At 41.2% G+C, this 20,638-nt stretch overlaps 1 protein-coding gene across 1 annotated transcript in view; it reads right to left on the bottom strand.

The window, feature by feature from the left end:
* The window catches only part of GLDN (gliomedin), a 63,441-nt gene that overhangs the window by 31,055 nt on the left and 11,748 nt on the right, over window positions 1-20,638 (bottom strand). Inside the window, exon 2 of the mRNA XM_025472792.3 lies at window positions 766-817. Coding sequence (XP_025328577.3) covers window positions 766-817 — 52 coding nt within the window. The remainder of the gene's footprint in view (window positions 1-765; window positions 818-20,638) is intronic.

Raw genomic sequence — 20,638 nt, 5'->3', positions numbered from 1 at the left:
GGGCCCGGCCAGGGCCTTTCTTGATCTGGGGTGCGACAAACTGGGTGACCATTCTGGGATCCATGTTCTTCCTTGCCCTCGGCTTCTGAAGCCAGGAGGCAGGCACCTCTCCCCTCCGGCAAGAGGCAGGACACCTTGAGGCTCAGGTGTACATGATCAAACCAACAGCATTATCCTCCTCCCCCATCCAACCCATTAGCCATTCTGTGGCCTTTCGCTTGATACACCTCCTGGCTGATTCCCTTCCTCCCTCATGTTCGTTTGATTTCCTGAGTGGAGGGGAGCCGTGACATAACCTCCCATCTCATCTAGCACACAGTAGACACCACACACAGAGCACTCTTCATAAAGGGTGTTTTCTTGGCTAATTAGCAGTTCTCTTCTAGAACTTTCCATGCATGCCCTCTGTAAGATGGAAGGAAATAATTGCTTCTGATAAGAGAATATCCCTTTCTTTCTTTTCTTTTTTAAAAACTAACGTGAATAAGGAAAACACCAATGGCCCTGGTTCAAGGTACCACACGTTTCTAATTATCCAAGACCTAGTTATTTTCCAGGGCTATATTTCTCTGGCAATAACAAAAATATTATTTTTCATAATTATATTATGATGGGTTTTCAGCTTATGAAAAACATCTGGTAAAAGTAAACCAACATGTGTTTTTATAACCCACAGCGTTTCTAGGTGTTCATTCGGTGTTGGCCCTTGGGCTCACACATGTGTTTGCCGTGCAAGCACCACTTGCTCAGTGCCAAGCTGCCTACCTGTCAGGCAGATGCCCTTGGTGCTGTTGCAGAGGTCCACCATCACTCGGATCTGCAGGGAGAGAGGGCAGTTAATAGCAGGACAGAAGACAGAGGGCCCTGAACTCGCCCTTTAGCAAGACAAGAGAGTAGTTATAAAGGTTCACAGAGTAACCTCAGAGGAACATGCAAAAATCTGAGGAAAAGTTAACCTACACTGAAAGAGAAACTATTAAAATACCTAACGATATATAACAGAAGCTCATCTATCAACATTGTCCACTAAATCTCCTTGATTTCTATTCAACTCCGAGAAGACAGAGGATGGTGAAGGAATTGCTAAATTCAATTTTCAAGGCTGTCAAGCCAGCCCTCCAGCAACTGAAGGCCTCACTCTGCCTGGGGTTTGAAAAAGGAGGGTGGGCTTGGTGGCTGGGAGGAAGCACCTTCTAGCTGGGCGAGCACAGGCAAGGGACCCAACCTCTGGACACTTGGGTTTCCTCTGAAAAGTGTAAATACTATAAGCACCTTTCTTGAGTTCTGTCCCGGGCACACAGATGCTGCCCCAGATGCTAGTACTTCTTGGGCCATTTGGCTACTGTCGACTCATCACTGGATGGCCACCTGTGGTAGGTGGTCACTGCAGCATGATATTAGCCTGGTATCTGATATCCCCACTCCCATTTTGCAGCCCCTCCCTGCACGCACTCGCCTGCAGCTCCCAGTGAACTTCTCGTAAACCCAATCTGGAGGGGAAAAAAAAAAAAGAAAACCCAGTCTAATTGGGTGAGCCCTGATTCACACACTATTATGATTCCTTGCTGCTCTAACAGTAGAACAAAAGTCTTGCTTCTCTGGACTCATCTCACACCACTCCACTATTCCTGTCTTCCAGCTATTCTTTGCTTCAGTTTGCTCAACTATAAAATGGAGATAGTAATAGTGCTTAATTCTTAGGATTGCTGTGAAGAGCAAGCAAAATCATTTTAAGTGAAATTCTTAGTACAATGTTGGAAGCACACACAAAAAGTGATTTCCATTTTGTGGAGGCCACAGAGAGTGCAGACAGAAGCATGGATTCTGAAGTCAACCTCTTTGCCACTCACAAAGAGTGTGAGGTTAGAAGAGTTACTTAACCTCTCTGTGCTTCCATGTTTTTATCTGAAAATGGAGCTAATAGCACCTACCTTATACCACAGTTATATGGATTGAATGAGCGAGTACACATGGTAAGCACACTCTGTTTATGCTATTGTTTTAGATAGCTCTTTACCCATGCCAAGAATGACTTAGCAAATTTATCAATTTACCATCCAATTGTTTTCAACTTCTAGATTCAGTAGTTTTTAGATCCCCCAAATGTGACATTTGAAAACCATGGAGAGAAAACTTATTAGTTAACAAATGGATTTGAGGGACGCCTGGGTGGCTGGCTCAGCAGTTGAGCGTCTGCTTTTGGCTCAGGGCGTGATCCTGGTTCAGGGATGGAGTCCCACATTGGGCTCCCTGCAAGGAACCTGCTTCTTCCTCTATGTCTCTGCTTCTCTCTCTGTGTCTCTCATGAATAAATATTTTTAAAAAGGAAAGAAATGGATTTGAGACAGTTGGATAGACATCTGGGGGAAAGACAAAAAATTGAATCCTTACTTCACTCCCTACACTAAATAAGTTCCTTAAGTAATATTGATAAAACAGTTAAAAGTGAAAAACAAACTTGGAAAAGCACTGGAAGAAAACTTGGAAAAAATTTATAATAGCATTAAGAAAGAATTTTCGAAGAAAGAAACTACCCCCATATTATATAGGAAGAATGTATACATTCAACTAATAATTTAAAATTTCTGCAATAGGCAAAATACTACAAGCAATAACAAATGAGAACCACAGACCTTGAAAAATAACTGCAAAGGGCTAGTATATAGAGAGATGTAACAAAGCAATAAGGAACAAGAAATCAGAAGAAAAATGGGCGATGGACCCAAACAGGAAATTCAGAGGAAAAGAGGAGTGCCTCATTTTCACTTGTAAAGAAATACATTCAAATGATAAAGCACTATTTCCCATCTCTTAGATTTGTTAATAAAACCGCTAACAGAGCGCATATCATGGGAGTGGCAGGAAAGCAGCCCTGTCTTGTCCTGTTGACCAAGTGTGAAGGCATATTATCCCTTTGGAGGGCATTTTGGCAATACCTACTAGAATTTTTATGGGTCTACCTTCTAACCCATCATTTGCTCTTTGGGACTTATTCTTTAGATAGATTCATATATGTGTGAGGAGATAGAAGTACAAAGAGGATTATTGCAGAAATGTGGGCAAGAGCAAAAATAATCTAAGTATTTATCAGAGGAGTCTGGTGAAATGAAGTATAGCTTATCCATAGAATGAAATACTGTCAAAAAGAATGCATTTAAATCTGTAAGAATGATATTGAAATATCTCCAAAATAAATGAAAAAGCAAAGTATCAAGCATCAGGCATAATGTACTCTCATTTATGTAAAAAAAAATGGTATGCACACAAATGTTTCTATATGCTTCTCTTTCAAGATTATCTGTTTTTGGCTTTCCAGAATATTTTTGGAAAGAAACCTAAGAAGAAGAAAAAAAAAAAAAGGAAACCTAAGAAGCCTCAAGTGAGCAGGGGGGAAATGGAGAACCAGGGTGGGAGGAAGCCGAACTAAGTATGATACGCTCTTTTGTTTCATTGGGCATTTTCACTGATTACTCTTTCAATTAAACTCCTTTTAAAAAGAACATGTTTTGATTTAAGGGGAAAAATTGTTTTGTCTTCTACATAGGCTTAATCTGTTTGCTAGGAGATCCAGAGGAAAATTTGTACTGTGTTTCCTTTGCCAAGTATATCAACAGGTATTTATTGACAGCTTTGGAAATTTATTGAGAAACATACATATCACAGATATATGAAATGCGTACAACTTAAAGATGAATAATAAAACAAACGTATATTTTGTCCTCCCAAGTAAAGAACTGGAGGTGCTTCTTCCCATAACACACCAGCCCCATCAACTCTGAGACAAAGTATATTGTTAAGTGTTCCTCTCCCTTTTAAACCAGTAAGAACACAGAGGCTTAGAGGGGTGACATCATTTATTCAAGGTCACATCACTTGCTCATAGCAGAGCTGGACTTAGCTTCAGCTCTCCTGATGCCAGGTCCGCTGTGCTTTCTTTTATGGCTCTGATGATTCTCTCAACACAACCAGACAGAAGAAATTTCGACTCCCTATTTTTAGTCATTTTCATAAATGAATGTAATCAGCTGCGCTATGGACAAGATTTATTATCTTAAAAAATGTATAATTGCCCATTGAGAGAACCATGAAACACTTCACAATGCTTCATTTGTTGCCTGGGGGATCACAGCAGAAGGAATAGTTTGAAACAACGAAGCATCAATAGGGAAAATTAGCCTTTCTCTCTCCTCCTCATCATGGGCCCAGGGTAGGCACAGCGTCTATAAAAGACGATGAAGAAAGGAGTTTCATTTCCTGACCTTTTGGCTCCATTCATATGCTAAATGTCAATTGAGAATTGTCAGTGAATTGTGTTAATCTTCATGCAGAAATATTCCTCTAACAGACTTGAGCTATAGAATTGTGGGAGGAGGGGCGGCGGGGTGTGTAACATATGAAAAGGTGTGGCCATAAGAAAGAAACTGTTTTTTTCTGATAATGATTAAGAACTTCGATCAAAATAAGAGGAGTCAAATTGATTGTCACACAACCTAGGTTGCCAAATCAATCACATTTGGCATTGAAGAACTTTCTAAATCTTAGTTTAGGACTTGAGAATGGTGAAGCTGGGAGAGGCCTTACTGCTCATTGTCCTGGGGGTGTCAAGCATAAACTGTCCATGATGTGGCCCTGCCCCCTCCCAGAGTCCAGCTTCCACCACTTAGCCCTTGTCACTCTACTCCAGTCACACCGACCATTGTCTCTGGCCTTGGCTCTGCCTGTAGGCTGTGCTCACATCTTTCTGAGACCTCAGCTCGAATGTCACCTCATCAGGAACATTTTCCCGACTACCCAGCTGAAAATAGCCCCAGCAGCCACTCTCCATCACCTCACCTGGCTTTTTGCCTCTGTCACACTCATCGTTATCCAATGGTATTTTACTTATGTCTGCATTTCTTTATCATCTACCCCTGCCTCCCAAAGAATGGAAGCATTTTGAATTTGCTCTGTTTTGTCTCTATCCCCTATGGATAAAACAGTGCCTGCTCCCAGACCTAGAACTTCTCCACCGGAGAGCTATAGTTCAAGTAGGAAAGTAAGTCAGTGGTCTAGAAAGGGAGAGCTTATCCTGAAAGTGACAATAAATTGCTAGCCTGGGTTTCTGATGTGAGAATCTGATGGTGCTGGAAAGAGGGTGGGTGAGGTGCAGATAAAGCTCCATAGCAGTGGTGGGAAGGCCCTCCCAACCCACCAACACTATTTCAAGGACACATTTTATGGGAACAAATGGCTGTCACCCTGAGTGCCATATAAAGAATGGTACCCCTGAGAACTCAGGCTTAGTGTACCCTTTGGTCGACATGTCAGTGAGGTGGAATCATCTCTCCAGAAGAAATACCATGGCCTGTCATGGTCATCTCCCCAGTAAGAAAGTCAATATAGTAAAGGACAGGGATGTATCACGTTGTATGGGGACTTGCTCTTAGCAGGGACAACATGTGGTAGTGATGGGAGGAAAGACAGTCCAAATGGGAAAGAGGGCCTCGGGTTCCTCCCCATGAAGTTCTTGGCTTTGCTTGAGAAAGAATTCAAGAGCAAGTCATTTAGAAGATGTGACAAAGATTTATCAAGTATAGAAGTCAGAAACAACAGAAGCATCTTCACAACGTAGCAGTCTCTCCTCCTAGAGGGGGAAAAGGATCCTCCTATGCCTCTAACAAAAGGCTTTCTACATTTTTAAGTTAGCTAGCCAACTAGTTGGAGGGGCTTACTCTTTAACTTTGGGTTTATCATTGACATCGGGCGGTTAATTTTTCCATTGTCCTTGGGTTGTGCAATTACCTACAGGGAGTAATTTTAAAAATGTCCAGCCTTTGTGGCTTTTACCGCTAGAGGGAGTGGGGTCTGGTGGTCTTCCATGAGTTAGATCCTATGACTCTTTTTTTATGACCTTCTGACTTTTAAGTTAAGGGTCAGCCAAAATGGCTTTACTTTGGTTAACTTGTCTCCTGCATCTTCCTTCCCCTCCTGCCTCAAAGTGGCTTGCTCAGTGATCTTACATAACTGAGTTTCAGCTTTTCCAGAAGCGTTCATCCATTACAGTGGGTGGTGGTGGCCACAGCACAGACACCTCCCTGCTCCACTCAAAGGGAGCCAAAGGTTATTTTTTTATCAAGAACAACTTTGGCCAGAGAACCTAAGGATCTTTGTTGGCTAGAGAATCTAAAATCCAAGGATCTTGGCACCAGATTCTGCAATAATTTCAAGAATTATGAAGTTAGTCTCTATATTTATCCCTAACCAGGGAAGTAGGGCAATTAGAGAATCTTCTGGCCGAAATAAAAGGTTGTTCTAAATTCCAGAGGTTACTCACCCTGATAATCGCCTGAGAAAGAAAAATGAGGGTGTTATTTTTCCAGGCCAAAGCCAGGGTAAAGGGAAGGAAAATAAAGAGAAAGGATCTAATGCTTAGAGTATGAAGTTTTGATCTGTCCTCTTGTGTGGAAGCAGCCCACCTTGATTTCAGCTGCTTTATTTCCTTGTCAATCTGATTTAGAGGTCTCCAGATTCTGTACAGCTGGAATCTTCTTTAGCCGTGTGATGTGTACCCACAAATTTAAACAGCCATTGACTATCAAGGTGGACATTGGAATAATAATAGTGGGAGTTACTTTCCAATACCTTCTAGTTTTGCAGCAGTGTCAGTGGTCAGGCGCACTTGGTAAGATCCCCTTTCCAATGGGGCTTGAGGGCTGTCTTTTTCAGAACACCCAATCAGGCTCTAACTTGTGGCCAATTTAGATTCTCTGAAGTGGGACCTGGGAAGGCTTCTTTAACCTATTGATGATACGCTTGAGTATAAGACATTAGAGACCTCAGGCTTGAGTATAAGACATTAGAGACCTCAGTATAACATGACAAGGGACAAGCAGAAGGTTGTATCCTGATCAAATTTTAAGAAGTTTGTAAGGTTTTAATTAAGGTTTATATGATTTGTCCAGTGAAGTGGGTGCCTTAATCACTGGAGATCATAGAAGGTATACTCCCAGTGGAAAATGTACTTTTTGACAGTTTCTTTGCTCTTGTGAGGAAGGGCGTTAACCTTGCAGGTGGGGGAAGCTTTAGCTCATCTGGAAAACACACATATTGTAACAAGAACATATCGATAACCCAACGAAAAAGCAGTTGAATGAAGTTCAGCAGCAAGTGTCGAAAGGGTCCAGATGGAGATCTGAGGTCTCTGGGAATAAAAACAGTTTTTTTTGTTTTGTTTTGTTTTTTTTTTTTTTCATGATTATGGCTGGATCTGACAAGTCAGAAGGTAGCTGGTAGACTGCTTTTGCAATTTGATAGAAGTCTCCCTATCAATGTCTATTCATAATCTGAGTCTTCTTAAATGCACTACTGTGGGTGAAGGAATGCAGAAACAAAAAGTGGGGTTTTCCAGGGAGCTAGGAAGGACCAAGTGATCTGGGCTTTCCCATAGCCCCGACTTTTCATTTAGAAAAAGTCTACTTTTCAAGTAGAGCCACTGTTCACTCATCTTAATTTCCCTGATTTAGGAGCAGACTGTTGCCATGTGTTATAAGGACATCAGGATGGCAAAAGCCTTCTTAATATCTGTGGAGAAGATTTTTAAGGCTTGTGTTCGTTCCTGGAATTAAAGAGGCTGTGCTAGAGTTTAGGTATAAGAGCCCTTTTAACTGTTTATATGTTAAAGGCTTTGCTTCCTAAGCTGGGGGTGTTTGACAACAAAAAACATCTCCAGATATTGCCTAACATCCTCAGGGGCAAGAGGAATGGGTACAAAAGTCACCTTTGGTTGAGAACTGAGGTTCTAAATGTTAGTCACTCCAACCAGTAACACTGTGCCAGGTTTCTCCTTGGTATCCTCTTATTTTATCCTCAGGCAATGTAAGAGGTAGGTTTTATTGTTCCCAAGTTACAGAGGATTATCTTCCCCTGACTGACTTGCCCAAGACCCCACAGCTAATTATTATTATTACTTTTTTAAAGATTTTATTTATTTATTCATAAGAGACACAGAGAAAGGCAGAGACATAGACAGAGGGAGAAGTAGGCTCCCTGCGGGGTGCCCGATGTGGGACTGGATCCCAGGACCCCAAGATCATGCCCTGATGCTCAACCACTGAGCCACCCAGGTGCCCAACCTCATAGCTCATTAAACTGAAGCATGGAATTCAATGACATTGAGCTGAAGCAACCTTCCCAATTGGTGTGAAATATGACCAAAGTTGACCACTATGGATTTCAGGGAAATGTGTTAGCTGTGAATTCTTCTGTATGGGATGTGGTTTTCCTCAGTAGGTTTCTAAACATGCCATACTGTTGCTTAAAAAACATCACTGGAGTTTTGCTATCCACAGGATAAAGTCAAACCTTTGGTTAAGGACCTGATGTCAACCTACTAGCCTGGTCAGGGTGAAAGCCCTCTTCTCTGAGTGCCATGTGGCACCACTACATTATTCTCAATTGACTTCTTTCTTTCTCACTGGCACATTAAGTCCCCCCAGTCCTTTCCTCTGCAGTCCTTCAGGTGGACTCTTGACCTATAGCTAGAAGGAAAGTGGGGCTGCATTCTTTTTGTAGCTGTCCTTCTTGGAATAAAATGGATATCTGCAGTGGCATGCCTGGGTGGCCTCAGTCAGTTAAGCATCTGACTCTTCATTTCAGCTCAAGTCATGATCTCAGGGTCGTGAGATCAGGCCTCATGGGGAGCTCTGCGCTGGGCATGGAGACTGCTTGAGAGTCTCTCTCCCCCTCTGCCCCTCCCCACTTCTCCCTTTCTAAAAAAAAAAAAAAAAAAGCATATTAGCAAAATATCAGAGTGGCTCCTGCCTTTGGAAGCTAAGTTGAGGACCTCCTAAAATTTTTTTCTCTTAAAAGCTTTTGTCTTGAAAATTTCAAAGAGCATTGGATTTTAAATCCATTTTCTGGGATGAGATTAATTAAGCATGTATAACCCAGAGAGACAGCAGATTAATAGATTGCCACCCTACGAGACATGGGGTGGGTGGGGAAGGGGCAGTTCATACTCAAGGGGACAGGGTTTCCTTTTGGGGGGCTGAAAAAGTTCTGGAACTAGACACTGATGATAGTTGTACAGCACTGCAAGTGTAAGTAGCACCAGAAAATTACCCTTTAAAAGGGTGAATTTTGGGACACGTGGGCTCAGTGGTTGAACGTCTGCCTTTGGCTCAGGGCCTGATCTCAGGGTCCTGGGATCGAGTCCCATGTCAGGCTCTCTGCATGAAGCCTACTTTTCCCTCTGCCTCTCTCTGTGTGTCTCTCATGAATAAATAAATCTTAAAAATAAATAAGTAAATAAATAAAACAATAGGGTGAATTTTATGTTATGTGTGTCTAACCAAAATAACAAAGTATCTGTTTAGAAGCTTAACTCTTTTAGGATACTTTTGTGTCCTTCCTTTCCTGGAACAACTTGATATCCTGGGATCAATAAGGAAATGTATTGAGGGATAATCTTAGGTTAACATTTCCAATGTTACTATGGTACACGAAATCCTTGGGTTGTGAATATTTTTCAATATTCTGTAGAGTTATGACTAACACAGTTTTGCTTTGTATCTTGTTCTGATGGGAAGATATAAAAACTGACATTGTTAAATTGATTTTAGGAGCTTCACATGTAGTTATATTTAATTTATAGTAAAAGAACAAATTTGTCCCAATTTACAGGTGAGAACTGAGCACACTTCTGTACATTTTAGAGCTAAAATCTAGGGGGCCAGTCAGACATTTAAACTGCCATTCACTATAAAGGTGGACATTGGAATAATAATAGTGGGAGTTACTTTCTACAATATTAAATATGGGACCAGTTGGGGATGGTGTCTAGAATTGGGGTGAGGGGTTTAGAGGGGAGGTAGAGTAAGAAACTAATCTGGTTCAGAAGAAAAACAAACAATAAAAGGCCTCATTCCCTTTCATTTTTTTCCTTCAGTCTCAGGTGATTGTGGGCTGTGTTTATATTTCAAAGACATGATTTAATGTATACATCAAGGGACAGAGAAAGAATGGAAGTTCTCCTAAGAAGGGCTTGGGTTTTCTAAAGCTAATAATTTATAAGTCTTTTGAGATAAACAAGGGATTGGCAAAGGAATAGGTGAATTTTAAATTCCCTCTTGAGCTAACTTCTGTTTTGTGAAAAATTTGTAATAGTAGGATAATTGCTTTCAATTCCTCCAAGAATTGGATTATAACTTAAATGACATCAAAGACTGAGCCACCCATGCCACTACATTATTCTCAATTGGTTTCTTTCCTTTTGGATACATACTTCTAATTTTAAATTCTTCTGGCAGTATTGCATAACTCCTCTTGGGTATAAGACAGGTCCCCAAAGAGCATACAAAGGGTATTATTTTCCCCAAATCCAGAACCACTCCCAAACACAGCCCAAAGAAAGAACCAGCAATCTGCTTGTCCCAGTCAGGCAGAAAGCCAAACCCATTTATGCAAAATAAGACAGGCTAGAAGGCAGTAAGTATCCTCGGGAAAGAAAGGATCAATCAACAATGGTTTGGGATTTGGAAAGGAAGACACAACGTGATATTTTATTTTCCTCTCTTGACTGGGTACTACAGACAGAGATTCAGAAGCACTGTTTCTGGTAAGAATTTTCACCTCTTACTGGCTTCTGCCAGTGTTCCTCAGATCCCCTCTGCAGGCTCTGGTATCTACCAGAGTGTCCCCTTGACTGTTTAAATGAATAATTAATTAGCAGCTTGTAATAAGGAAACCCCAGTTTTGTCAACCTTGGTAGGGAGACACCCCCATTTATGGGCCTTCTTTTGAAGGAAGAGATGGGGGTGTCTCTAAGGCCATTAATTTGGCAGCCTTTTGTTTACAGTTGTATAGTCTTTTTAGAGTGAAAAAACAATTCAGACAGGATTAGTAGAATGAGTACTCAGAGGAAAGTGGGGAACAGTAGGAGTTACGTCAGTCTTATGTTGTTGTTTTTTTAAACCACCTCTTACATCTTTAATTTTCCTTTAGCCTTTTGCAATGAATCTTTTGATGAACTATTTTGGAATTCTGAAACCTTTTAGAGATGTCTGCTTGAGGTTAAAACAGGTATCCCGTTCTGTTTAATTTGGCAACCCTTGCTTTCAAGATCAATGTCAATGATCTTATCTAATTGGAACATTCCCCATCATGGCCATTGTATTTCTAGGTTGTAATTCCTCTGAAAGATGGCAGCAGTTTGGGAGGACCCTAGCTGCAAATAGAGTTAACTTACATTTCTGTCCGGCCATATCTAGCCATGCCTGGGGGGCAACTCACATTTCTATTTGGCCTCCAACATTGTAGGCTATCAGCTAATGCTTTATTTACATAACTCAAGACAAAACAAACATGAGCACCTAAACACACCAGCAATAACCAAAAGAAGGTACCATGGACTGGCCAAGAGAAGGCATGTACACCAACAGCATTCCCAGCATGGACTAACCCAGCAAACCGGGACTGTAGACTGTAAGTGGGAAGGGATCCCAACATGAAACTGTGGACTGAACCGAGGGCTAAAGACTGGTGCTCTGGTAGCACCTCCCATCAATCTAGACTGACCTGTTAACTCTGGACTAGAAAGCCAATTGGATTGGTAGCTCAAATGCAAAAAACAAAAAACAAAAAACCAACCTAAACAAACAAAAAGAAATGAGAGAGACCCACCAATGGCCCTCAGAAACAGCGAGAAAGACCGTGAACCCAAAAGCTCGCAGAGCACCAGGACTCATTGTCCCTGAATGCCATCAGAAGTCAGCTTCAGATCCCACCACTGCTGTCAAATCTGTTAAAAAACAAAATTCAACTGAGTAAATTTGAAGATTTAATTGGCTTTGTTAAATGATTCATGAATGGGGAGCATCCCATCTAGCAAGCAGAGGGGTGCTCTGCTGAGCTAAACAGAAGAAAGGGTTTTAAAGGTAGAGAGAAGGCATTAAAAAAGAAGAAGAAAGGAATTTATTAGCAAAGAATGCATTGCTTAGGCAAGGTTGCTCTCTTAAGGGGAGCTAAAGGGATCTATAAGTAAATCTAATATTGACCAGGAAATTCCACGTTGGCTAGCTGAAGATTACATTCCTTGGTGGTGGTGGGAGGTGTTGAAACTGCTGTTAGGTCAGGTAGTAAGTCTTGGTTTGCTGACTTGGCCTAAGTGATGCCATTTGGGGCCTGCAGTTTTCCTTTTAACATAAGGCTATCCTGGACGAGAATGCTCATGGCAACGCTGTGATGGCAAATGCCAACAACCTAAATGCTCATCAATAAGGCAGTTGTTAAACAGATGAAAAAGAATGCTATGAATGATATGTCCTCATCTGGAAAGATGTCCTTAGCATACTCTTAAGCAAGGTGCAGTCAGAGCCACAACACATAATACAACTTTCTGGTTAAAAAAGGATATCTAAAAAAAAAAAAAAAAAAAAAGGATATCTAGAAAAGTCTGGATAAGCACAAAGAAAAGTTGAGCGCGTAATGAACCAAACCATTAATTGAGAATCTTTTTTTCTCCAGACAGATGAGATCAGGAGAATAAAAGGGGATTGTCACTTCTCAGTGTATACAGTTTTTAAAAATATGTTGGAATAGTGAGTGATTTTTTTTTTTTTTTTTTACTTTGTTAGGTTTTTAGTAATTCAGAGGGAGAGAAGAGAGCATGCAAACATTATAGAACTCAAAAGATAGGTCTAATGGCCCAACTCTCCCTGGGAACCCAAACATCATACCTTCACAATTACTCTCATCACTTAGAATAATACAGACCCCTGTTGCTTCTACACAAATGAACATAGAATGAACTAGAACAGTTGTCTAGTCCAGTGGTTTTCAAACTGTTCATTAGTCATAAGATTTTTCTTTTTCCCACATAAATTGCCAAACCCCAAAATATAAAACAAATAAAAATTGAGTTACTCTGGGTGAACTGGGGTGAGGCTGGCCTTTTTTATCTGTAAAATGAGAGGTTTGGACTAGACATGATTTCAAATTCTGCTCCAAATGGAAGAAGACAAGGGAGAGGGGGTGGGGAGGGACACCCAGAGTCCTAGAGTCATGGGAGGACGGAAGAGAAAGCTGAGGACCAGAGAGAGTAAGTGGAGTAGCTGCTCTAGGTTCACTGAGCAGGCTTCCTGAACTAAATACTACTTTCTTTCACATGTACCTTTTTGTATTGCTAAGCCTCTGCAAAAGAAACTGTCTGAATTCCACTCGAAATGCAAATTTTTGCTTTAGTTTAATTTGAATTTGAATAGGATATTTGATTTTTACTATTTGGAAATGCATCAATCTTAAGAAATCTTTTCTGTGCAAAAGTGAAAGATTTAATCAAAAGTGTTTCTCCTCAGAATGAGTATTGCTAACTGCAGCGAGTTCACTGAACACAAAACTGTGCGGTGGTTGGCTGGCTACCTCTTGAACTACCTTCCCCTCACCTTTTGCTCTCAGGACTGATTAATGGAAAAGTAAGAGAGCAAACCTACACATCCATACCAGCTTGCTCTGGTTTGAGCACTGCTTAAACAATGTATGTTGCTGTGGCTTCTTCCTAAGCTCCCCAAGTACAGTCTCTGGTTTGCCAGCTAGAACACTGTTCAGATTCCAAGTTACCTTTCAGACCTGACCTATTCTATAAGTTAAATTCCATTTTTCTTAGACAATTGAATACTCTTTATGACTCTCTGTAATTATGCAAATTGCTGTTATTATGCACATAGAAATGGTCCTTTAGAAATAGCTCCAGGGAGCTGATAATCAGCCTGCCATTGACTGCAGGGATGGGGCTCTGAATGTGGCAGCCCAGCTGCTGGAGGTTTAGACCACAGGTGTTAGAGGAATCCCTCGTGGGGTCTGAAGCTGAGGTCAGGCACCCTGGATTCATCACTGTGAAAGATAAGAATTCATACTAGGGCCAAGACATGGTGATGACAGCCTACAAATCCCAATGGGAGTTTGCCTCATACGGGGCTGAAATTCTTGAGTATGACCTTATTCCTGCAGGCCCACAGGAAGATCAGCCAAAGGTCCAGGCATTTGTAAGCTCAAATAAGCAAGCCTTGGCCATCTCATACCAATGGCCTTGGAGCTGAGTTCTCCATCAGTTCATCCTGACTGGAATCCTGAGAGTCCAACTAAACCCTGTCCAGTGTTCCACAAAGACCTTTGTTCCCACTGATTGCCCCCTTTTGAGCCCAGCAGCATCACAATATGGCTGGTTGCTGGCACACTTTTCATGTGTTGCTCTGGCTTCTCAACCAGATGGGCTCGTTGGTAGGAACTGTTTCATCCTTTTTCTGTATGCCTTACTCACTCATTAGTTCTCTTCCTCAGCATTTGAATGGCATTGGGCACAAAGTAGATGCTCAATAAATATTTTATAATTGGTTACTCACTCAACTGGGAGGAGAATGTACTCCTCAACCAAGGATATTATTCCTTTCTGACCAGCAGTAACTTTGTTTATGGGAAGTGAACATCTAGCATGTGGTTACCTATCTCTCTTTGTGCCTGCTTGTTTAAGATAACTTTATTTTGGCACACATGCCACTAATGCCTAGAAAACAGGAGCTTGGAGCTGCTAGGATTATCCTATTAGGGTTCCTGAGACATGGCTGTCCTCTGCCCATATTAACATCATTGCAAAACCAGAAACAATTGATGTTCCCCTGGTATTCCGGGTAATAAGCTAAACCTTTCATGCTCTCTTGAGTAGAGGCACCAGCATGAGCTCTGTACCCAGCTGGTTAGGGCTGGGTTAGCTAGGCAGAGACTGGGGTGCTGACATTGAAGGAGTCACAAACATCAATGAAAATCCAATGCCATGGGGAAAACATGCTATTTACTAGCTACTCTTGCTTTACTAAATGGATTATTTTTTAAAAGATTTTATTTATTTATTCATGAGAGACAGAGAGAGAAAGAGAGAGAGAGAGAGAGGCAGAGACACAGGCAGAGGGAGAAGCAGGCTCCATGCAGGAGCCTGATGCGGGACTCAATCCCAGGACTCCAGGATCATGCCCTAGGCCAAAGGCAGGCACTAAACTGCTGAGCCAGCCAGGAATCCCTTACTAAGTGGATTAGAATGGGGGTAGAGGCTAGTCTGCCCTCCAAGCAGGGGTCGGACTACTTTTTCTCCCTAAGGCATTTATTTTCCAGAGCAGGGTCTAAACTGAATTCCTGGAGACAGTACAGCCTCCTGCCACCCTCCTTCTCACTCTGCCTCAGTCACTGCACAGACTCTAAAAAAAATGCTGAACAAATAATTAAGGAGTGTTGGTTTAGAGTCCACCCAAAAGCCTTGGCCAGCCCTTTTGCATGCAAAGTCACAGAAGCTGAAGCAGCTTGGGTTGGGCTCAGGACTCATCAACAATCCCAGTTGGAAGAGGTGGTTCCAGCAAACATCCTCACCCAATGTCTCTGGTAAAATTGCTTTCAGCTGGGATCAGGGCCTGGGGACATTAATTAATACTGGGAACATCTGAAAATGTGCAGTGCAAGTTCCTGAAGGAGCATTTCCTTCCCTGGGTATGCTTTGAGGCCTTCATTGGGCTCTGAACTCAGGTCAAACAATGATGGTGGCAGGTATTTGTTGTTTCTTGTTGACTACACAGGGCCTTGTACAAGTGCCCCAGACCCTTGACAAAATAGGACCCATAACAATACTTACCCCATGGAGCCTCTGGGAGGAGTAACGAAGTCCTCATAAAAACAACTTTATATGTTTGTATTGGTGTTAAAGATATCGTTTCATGATTTAAACATAAATGAGGTGGTCCTACTTTTCGAAAAATCATTAATTCATACTATTTTAATAAAAATATTTGACTAAAGTCTAGTTGCTAGCTCTAAAATGTTCCTAGCTTTAAAACGGAGTAAGATTTATGAAAACAGCCAGACAAATCAATAAGCTCCCTAACCCACTAAACAGAAGTTGCCCTTGGCCATTATGAGGGAATGGTCTTAAGCCTTTCCCTTCTCTTACCAGGCACCTCTCAGGCACCAATAAGCCCCAGGTTCTCAGTCTTATCCTGTCTGGAGTTCAAGTAGCTGCCCCTCAGGAATGGCCAGACCTTTTGCTATTTCTTCTGTTGACAGGCTGGGTGAGAGTCATTGGCAGCAAGAAACACTGCTCACACCAACAGGCTAACTCTGCTCCAGAACCAGAAACCTGGCCACTCTCAGAGAAGGCTCAGAACACGTTCTCCTGTGCTCACATCATTCTTCCACCAGATGGGAGACAGATGCAAACAAGAGACAATGTGACATTTTTATTTATCCTGAGACAGCTCTCCCCACAGCCCCCATCATAAAAAAAGTAGCAGCTTAAATCAAGCTACTAACCTCAAATCCTTATCCATACTTTAAAAAGCTTGTTTTGTAGTGAATGGCCTATTTTCAAATCCAGCAATCTATTGACTAATTCTGGCTGAGTATTTCTTAAAGGGGAAAGAACGTTTCTTCTTACTTCTGTACAGTTTAAATACATGCAAATGTAATGGAATAGCTCCCAAATGAAACTATATGTAATTATGAGAAAATAGAGGTGATGATTTGATCTTAAGATCTCGAGATAGGGAAGAACACTCTAAGTGTAAAAGCAAAAGAAGAACCCATAAATGAAAGACTATAGATTTGACTATATGAAATGAAAAAATTTCAATCCCCTTTGAAAGGGAAAAAACCCTATAAATAAAATGAAAAGATAGGAAAGGTGTGGCATAAAGAGCACAGACTTTGGAGTCAGATTCAGTTCCACCTGTTCTGAATTCTATTTCTTTTACTCACTGGCTCTGTGATCTTGAGCAGGGCGCTTAACCTCTCTAAGCCTCACTGACCTGTCAACTTGGGAAGTTACCCAAGGCCATGTGTTTTTTTCCCCCTGGTATAATTAAAGGGTGCCTAATTGGGGCACTTGGGTGACTCAGTCAGCTGATTGTCTGACTCTTGATCTTGGCTCAGGTTTTAATTTAAAAAAAAAATGCCTAGTTAAGCTATAAGCACCCAAAACAAGGTAAAACTCACAATGCATAGCATCCAATAGCAAACTATCAGACCTGCAAGTAGGAAAGTAGGAAAACAAAGGAAAGTTCCTCCATAATGAGGAGAAAAAAATCAATCGATTGAAACTCACCCAGAAATGACATAAATGAAGGAATTAGTAAACAAAGACAATAAAACAATTATTTTAATTGTATTCCAAATGTTCAAGGAGCTAAAGGCAAGAGAGACTGTGTTAAATAGAAACAAAAAATATTAAAAAATACCTGGTTCAAACTTCTGGCAATGAAAATTACAATGTCTGGATGAAAAGTGCCCTGAATGGGACTAAAATCAGATTAGATATTGCAGAAGAAAGATTAGTGAATATGAAGACACAGCAATATCAGCTAGCCAAAATGAAGGCACACAGAAAAAAGACTTAAAAAGTGAACAGATCATCAATGAGCTGTGGGACAGCTCCAAGTCGCCCAACACATGAGTAGAGTCTCTGGCTGGCAGAGTGATGAAGAGGGTAGAAAAATATTTGAAGAAATAACAGTAGAAAACTTTCCAAGATTTCAAGAAAACTATAAATCTGTATCTCCAACGAGTTCAACAAAACCCAAGCACAGGAACCCTGAAGGAAATGACACGAAGGCATAGCATAATAAAACTGCCTAAACATATATTAAAAGGAAAATCTTAGGGGTAGCAGAGGGGAAAAAAAAGACACAATCCATATATAGGAACAAAGATGAGAATGCCAACAGTCTTCTCGCTGGAAACAAAGCAAGTAAGATAGTGGGATAACATCTATAAAGTATTGAAAGGAAGATCAAAATAATTTTCAACAATGAGGGCAAAAACGTCATTTTTATGTCAACCTACATCATGTTGGAGCTGAAACAAACCACCTGCTGTTCAAGTGCCTTCTTGCTTCCAGCCAGCACTTACCTTGTGAAGTCCTGCCCATCCTTCCAGGCTTGGCTCAAATGCTGCCTCCTTCTTGAAACCTTTCCTGACTGCCCACTGGATTTTAGTCTTACTTCTCTAAGGATTCTATTATCCTTTGCTTTGCATCATAAGTGTTTGAGGATTTGCCTTGTCCTTCCCTAGCCAATAAATGTTAGGGGCTCCTTTCTTGTTCTTCCTCATCACCCACAGTGTGCACCCACACTGCCCAGAACAGGCACTTAGCAAGTTGTTATATTAACTTGCACATAACTTAGTTGCTTAAAGGCTTCTTTTAAACTTCTAAAATACTTCTGACCGATTTAAAGTACCTATTTATTCATCAGCAAACACCTGATAAGCCAGGTCCTGTGCTTATAAAAGTAAGAGAAAAAATCTCTGGGCTCGCAATACAGTTAGTTGGTTTAATTTGGTTGTTTATAAAAGATTTTTTAAAAACCACCCTGAGTTTAATATGGAGTGGATAGATTCTTGGTCAGAGCCTCCCAGTGTCCAGGTAATGAGAATTCTCATATTCAGCATTTCCATTATATCCTAGGACACTTCCAACTGGGACTGCTTCTCAGACTCTGGAATGTAAGACCTCTTCATTCGAACATCTAAAAGAATCTCAGTGTTAACATGCCCCATGCCAAACTCCTGACACTCCAGTCAAACATCTATAGTTCTGCCATCTTAGTTAAGGGCCATTCTATCTTGCATTGCTCAGTCACTAACCTTGAAGCCATTTAACCTCTGTTTTCCCCCTCACACCTATAATCAGGATGTCAACAAATTCTATCAATTTGACCATCAGACATATCTAGACCCTATCCACTTATTATATCTGTGCCAGCTCCCTGGTCTAAGCCACTATCTTCTTTCACCTGAATTGTTGCAATAGCTATATAGAAAGCCTCCCTGCTTCCACTGCTCACCCTGACCCCTCCAGACACTAGTCTAATCACAGTGATTTCTTTGAAAAGGCAGGTCACATCATGCCACTCTTCTGCCTAAAATCTTCCAAAGGCTCCCCCTAAAGATCAGTGTCCTTACAACTGCCTGCAAAGGAACATGGAAACTGTTCTCTGATCTACTTCTCCCTCCCATTCATTCTGCTCCCATCTCCTTCCTCAGGACTTTGCACTTGCTGTTCCCTCTGTCTGAATGGCCCTTCCCCAGATATCCACATGGCTTACTTCCTCTTTCTTCAAGTTTCTGCTCAAAAGTCACCTTCTCAATGGGGCATTTCCCACCCACATTACTTGTAATTCCACCTTCATCTTCCTGTCTCTAATCCCTACCCCTGATTATCGTTTTCTTTTTTTTTTTTAAGATTTTTTATTTATTTATTAGAGACAGAGAGAGAGAGAGAGAGAGAGAAACAGGCAGAGGGAGAAGCAGGCTCCATGCAGGGAGCCCAACGTGGGACTCAATCCCTGGTCTCCAGGATCACACCCTGAGCAGAAGGTAGCACTAAACCGCTAAGCCACCGGGGCTGCCCTGATTTTCATTTTCCATAGCACTTATCACCTTCTAATACTGTAGGTAATTATGTGCTTTGGTTTTTGCCTGTCCTTCCCTTCCAGAACATAAAGTCCAAGAGAAAGGGGATTTGTATGCTTTATTCCAGCTGTTTCGCATGCACTCACAATAGTGCCTGGGACATAGTAGGTGTTCAGTAACCACATACTGAATGAATGAATCTCTGACAGGCAGAGTAGGCCTCTAAGTCGTACCAGTTCCTGATACCATCTCTTATTTGGTGGGTAGCATGAATTCTGAGGAAGGAATTTTAAAAATGTTCCAGGACCCACCTTCAAAACTCTTAGCAAGGCAAGAAACCAAATTCAGAAACTGACAGATACCTTACTTTAGATTTGCACTTGTTGAGTTGTGGATGAATTCATCAGTAAAGAAGTATTCATCAACTACCTCACTTGAGGCATAGCAAAGAATGGTGAGATGTATTTAAAGAGACAAGGTGACTAGAGGTGACAAATTGTAGACCAAAACTGTACATAGTTTTAGTTTGTGTGATATAGACAAATAAATGCAGAACGAGTTAGGGAAGGAAAAGATGAGTGTTTTGAAGTGAGCTGAGAATCACTTGTCTCCTGCTGGCTTCTAATAGGGTTTTCTGAAGCATGAGTGCTGTTGGAATAATCTTTCACCAACTGTTAATAACAATATTTTGTGCTCACATTGTTCAACAAGCATCTTCAGATAATTTCTGATTTTTATCTAAGCATTCTTATCCTTACCTTATAGTTGGAAAAGTATACATACCATAGCAAGTAATTTGTCTGTGTTGGTGGAATTAAACCCTTAACCCAAAAACTCTGCCCTGCGGCATTCTTTGCACATAGCAAAAGCATTTGTGAAGATGTTTTGTCAACCTACTCCTTGCTCAGCCCCCTCCTTCCTCCTCCTTGTATCAGGGAATAACTATAAGTGGTTACTCCAGAAAACATTTGGAGGATGTCCTTAGGGGTGAGATGTTTACCCACAAAATAATTATCGATGCTGTTAGCCTCAGAACACTGGCTGGATGGGACCATTGGTCTGACAAACATGCTGCTCCTATGGGGTTCAAAACATTTTGGTCATTGAAAGAATGAATGCATGAGTTCACATTGGACATGAATTAAGATATTTCAAATTATGCTCATAATCAAATTCCCTAAATATCTAAAATCTGTATTTTTTCCTTTTTGGACCCAAT

The sequence above is a fragment of the Canis lupus genome, chromosome 30 (genome assembly GCF_003254725.2).
Source record: "Canis lupus dingo isolate Sandy chromosome 30, ASM325472v2, whole genome shotgun sequence".
Lineage (NCBI taxonomy): Eukaryota > Metazoa > Chordata > Mammalia > Carnivora > Canidae > Canis > Canis lupus.
The sequence above is the reverse complement of the archived record's forward strand: the minus strand, read 5'-3'. Positions and strand labels throughout refer to the sequence as shown.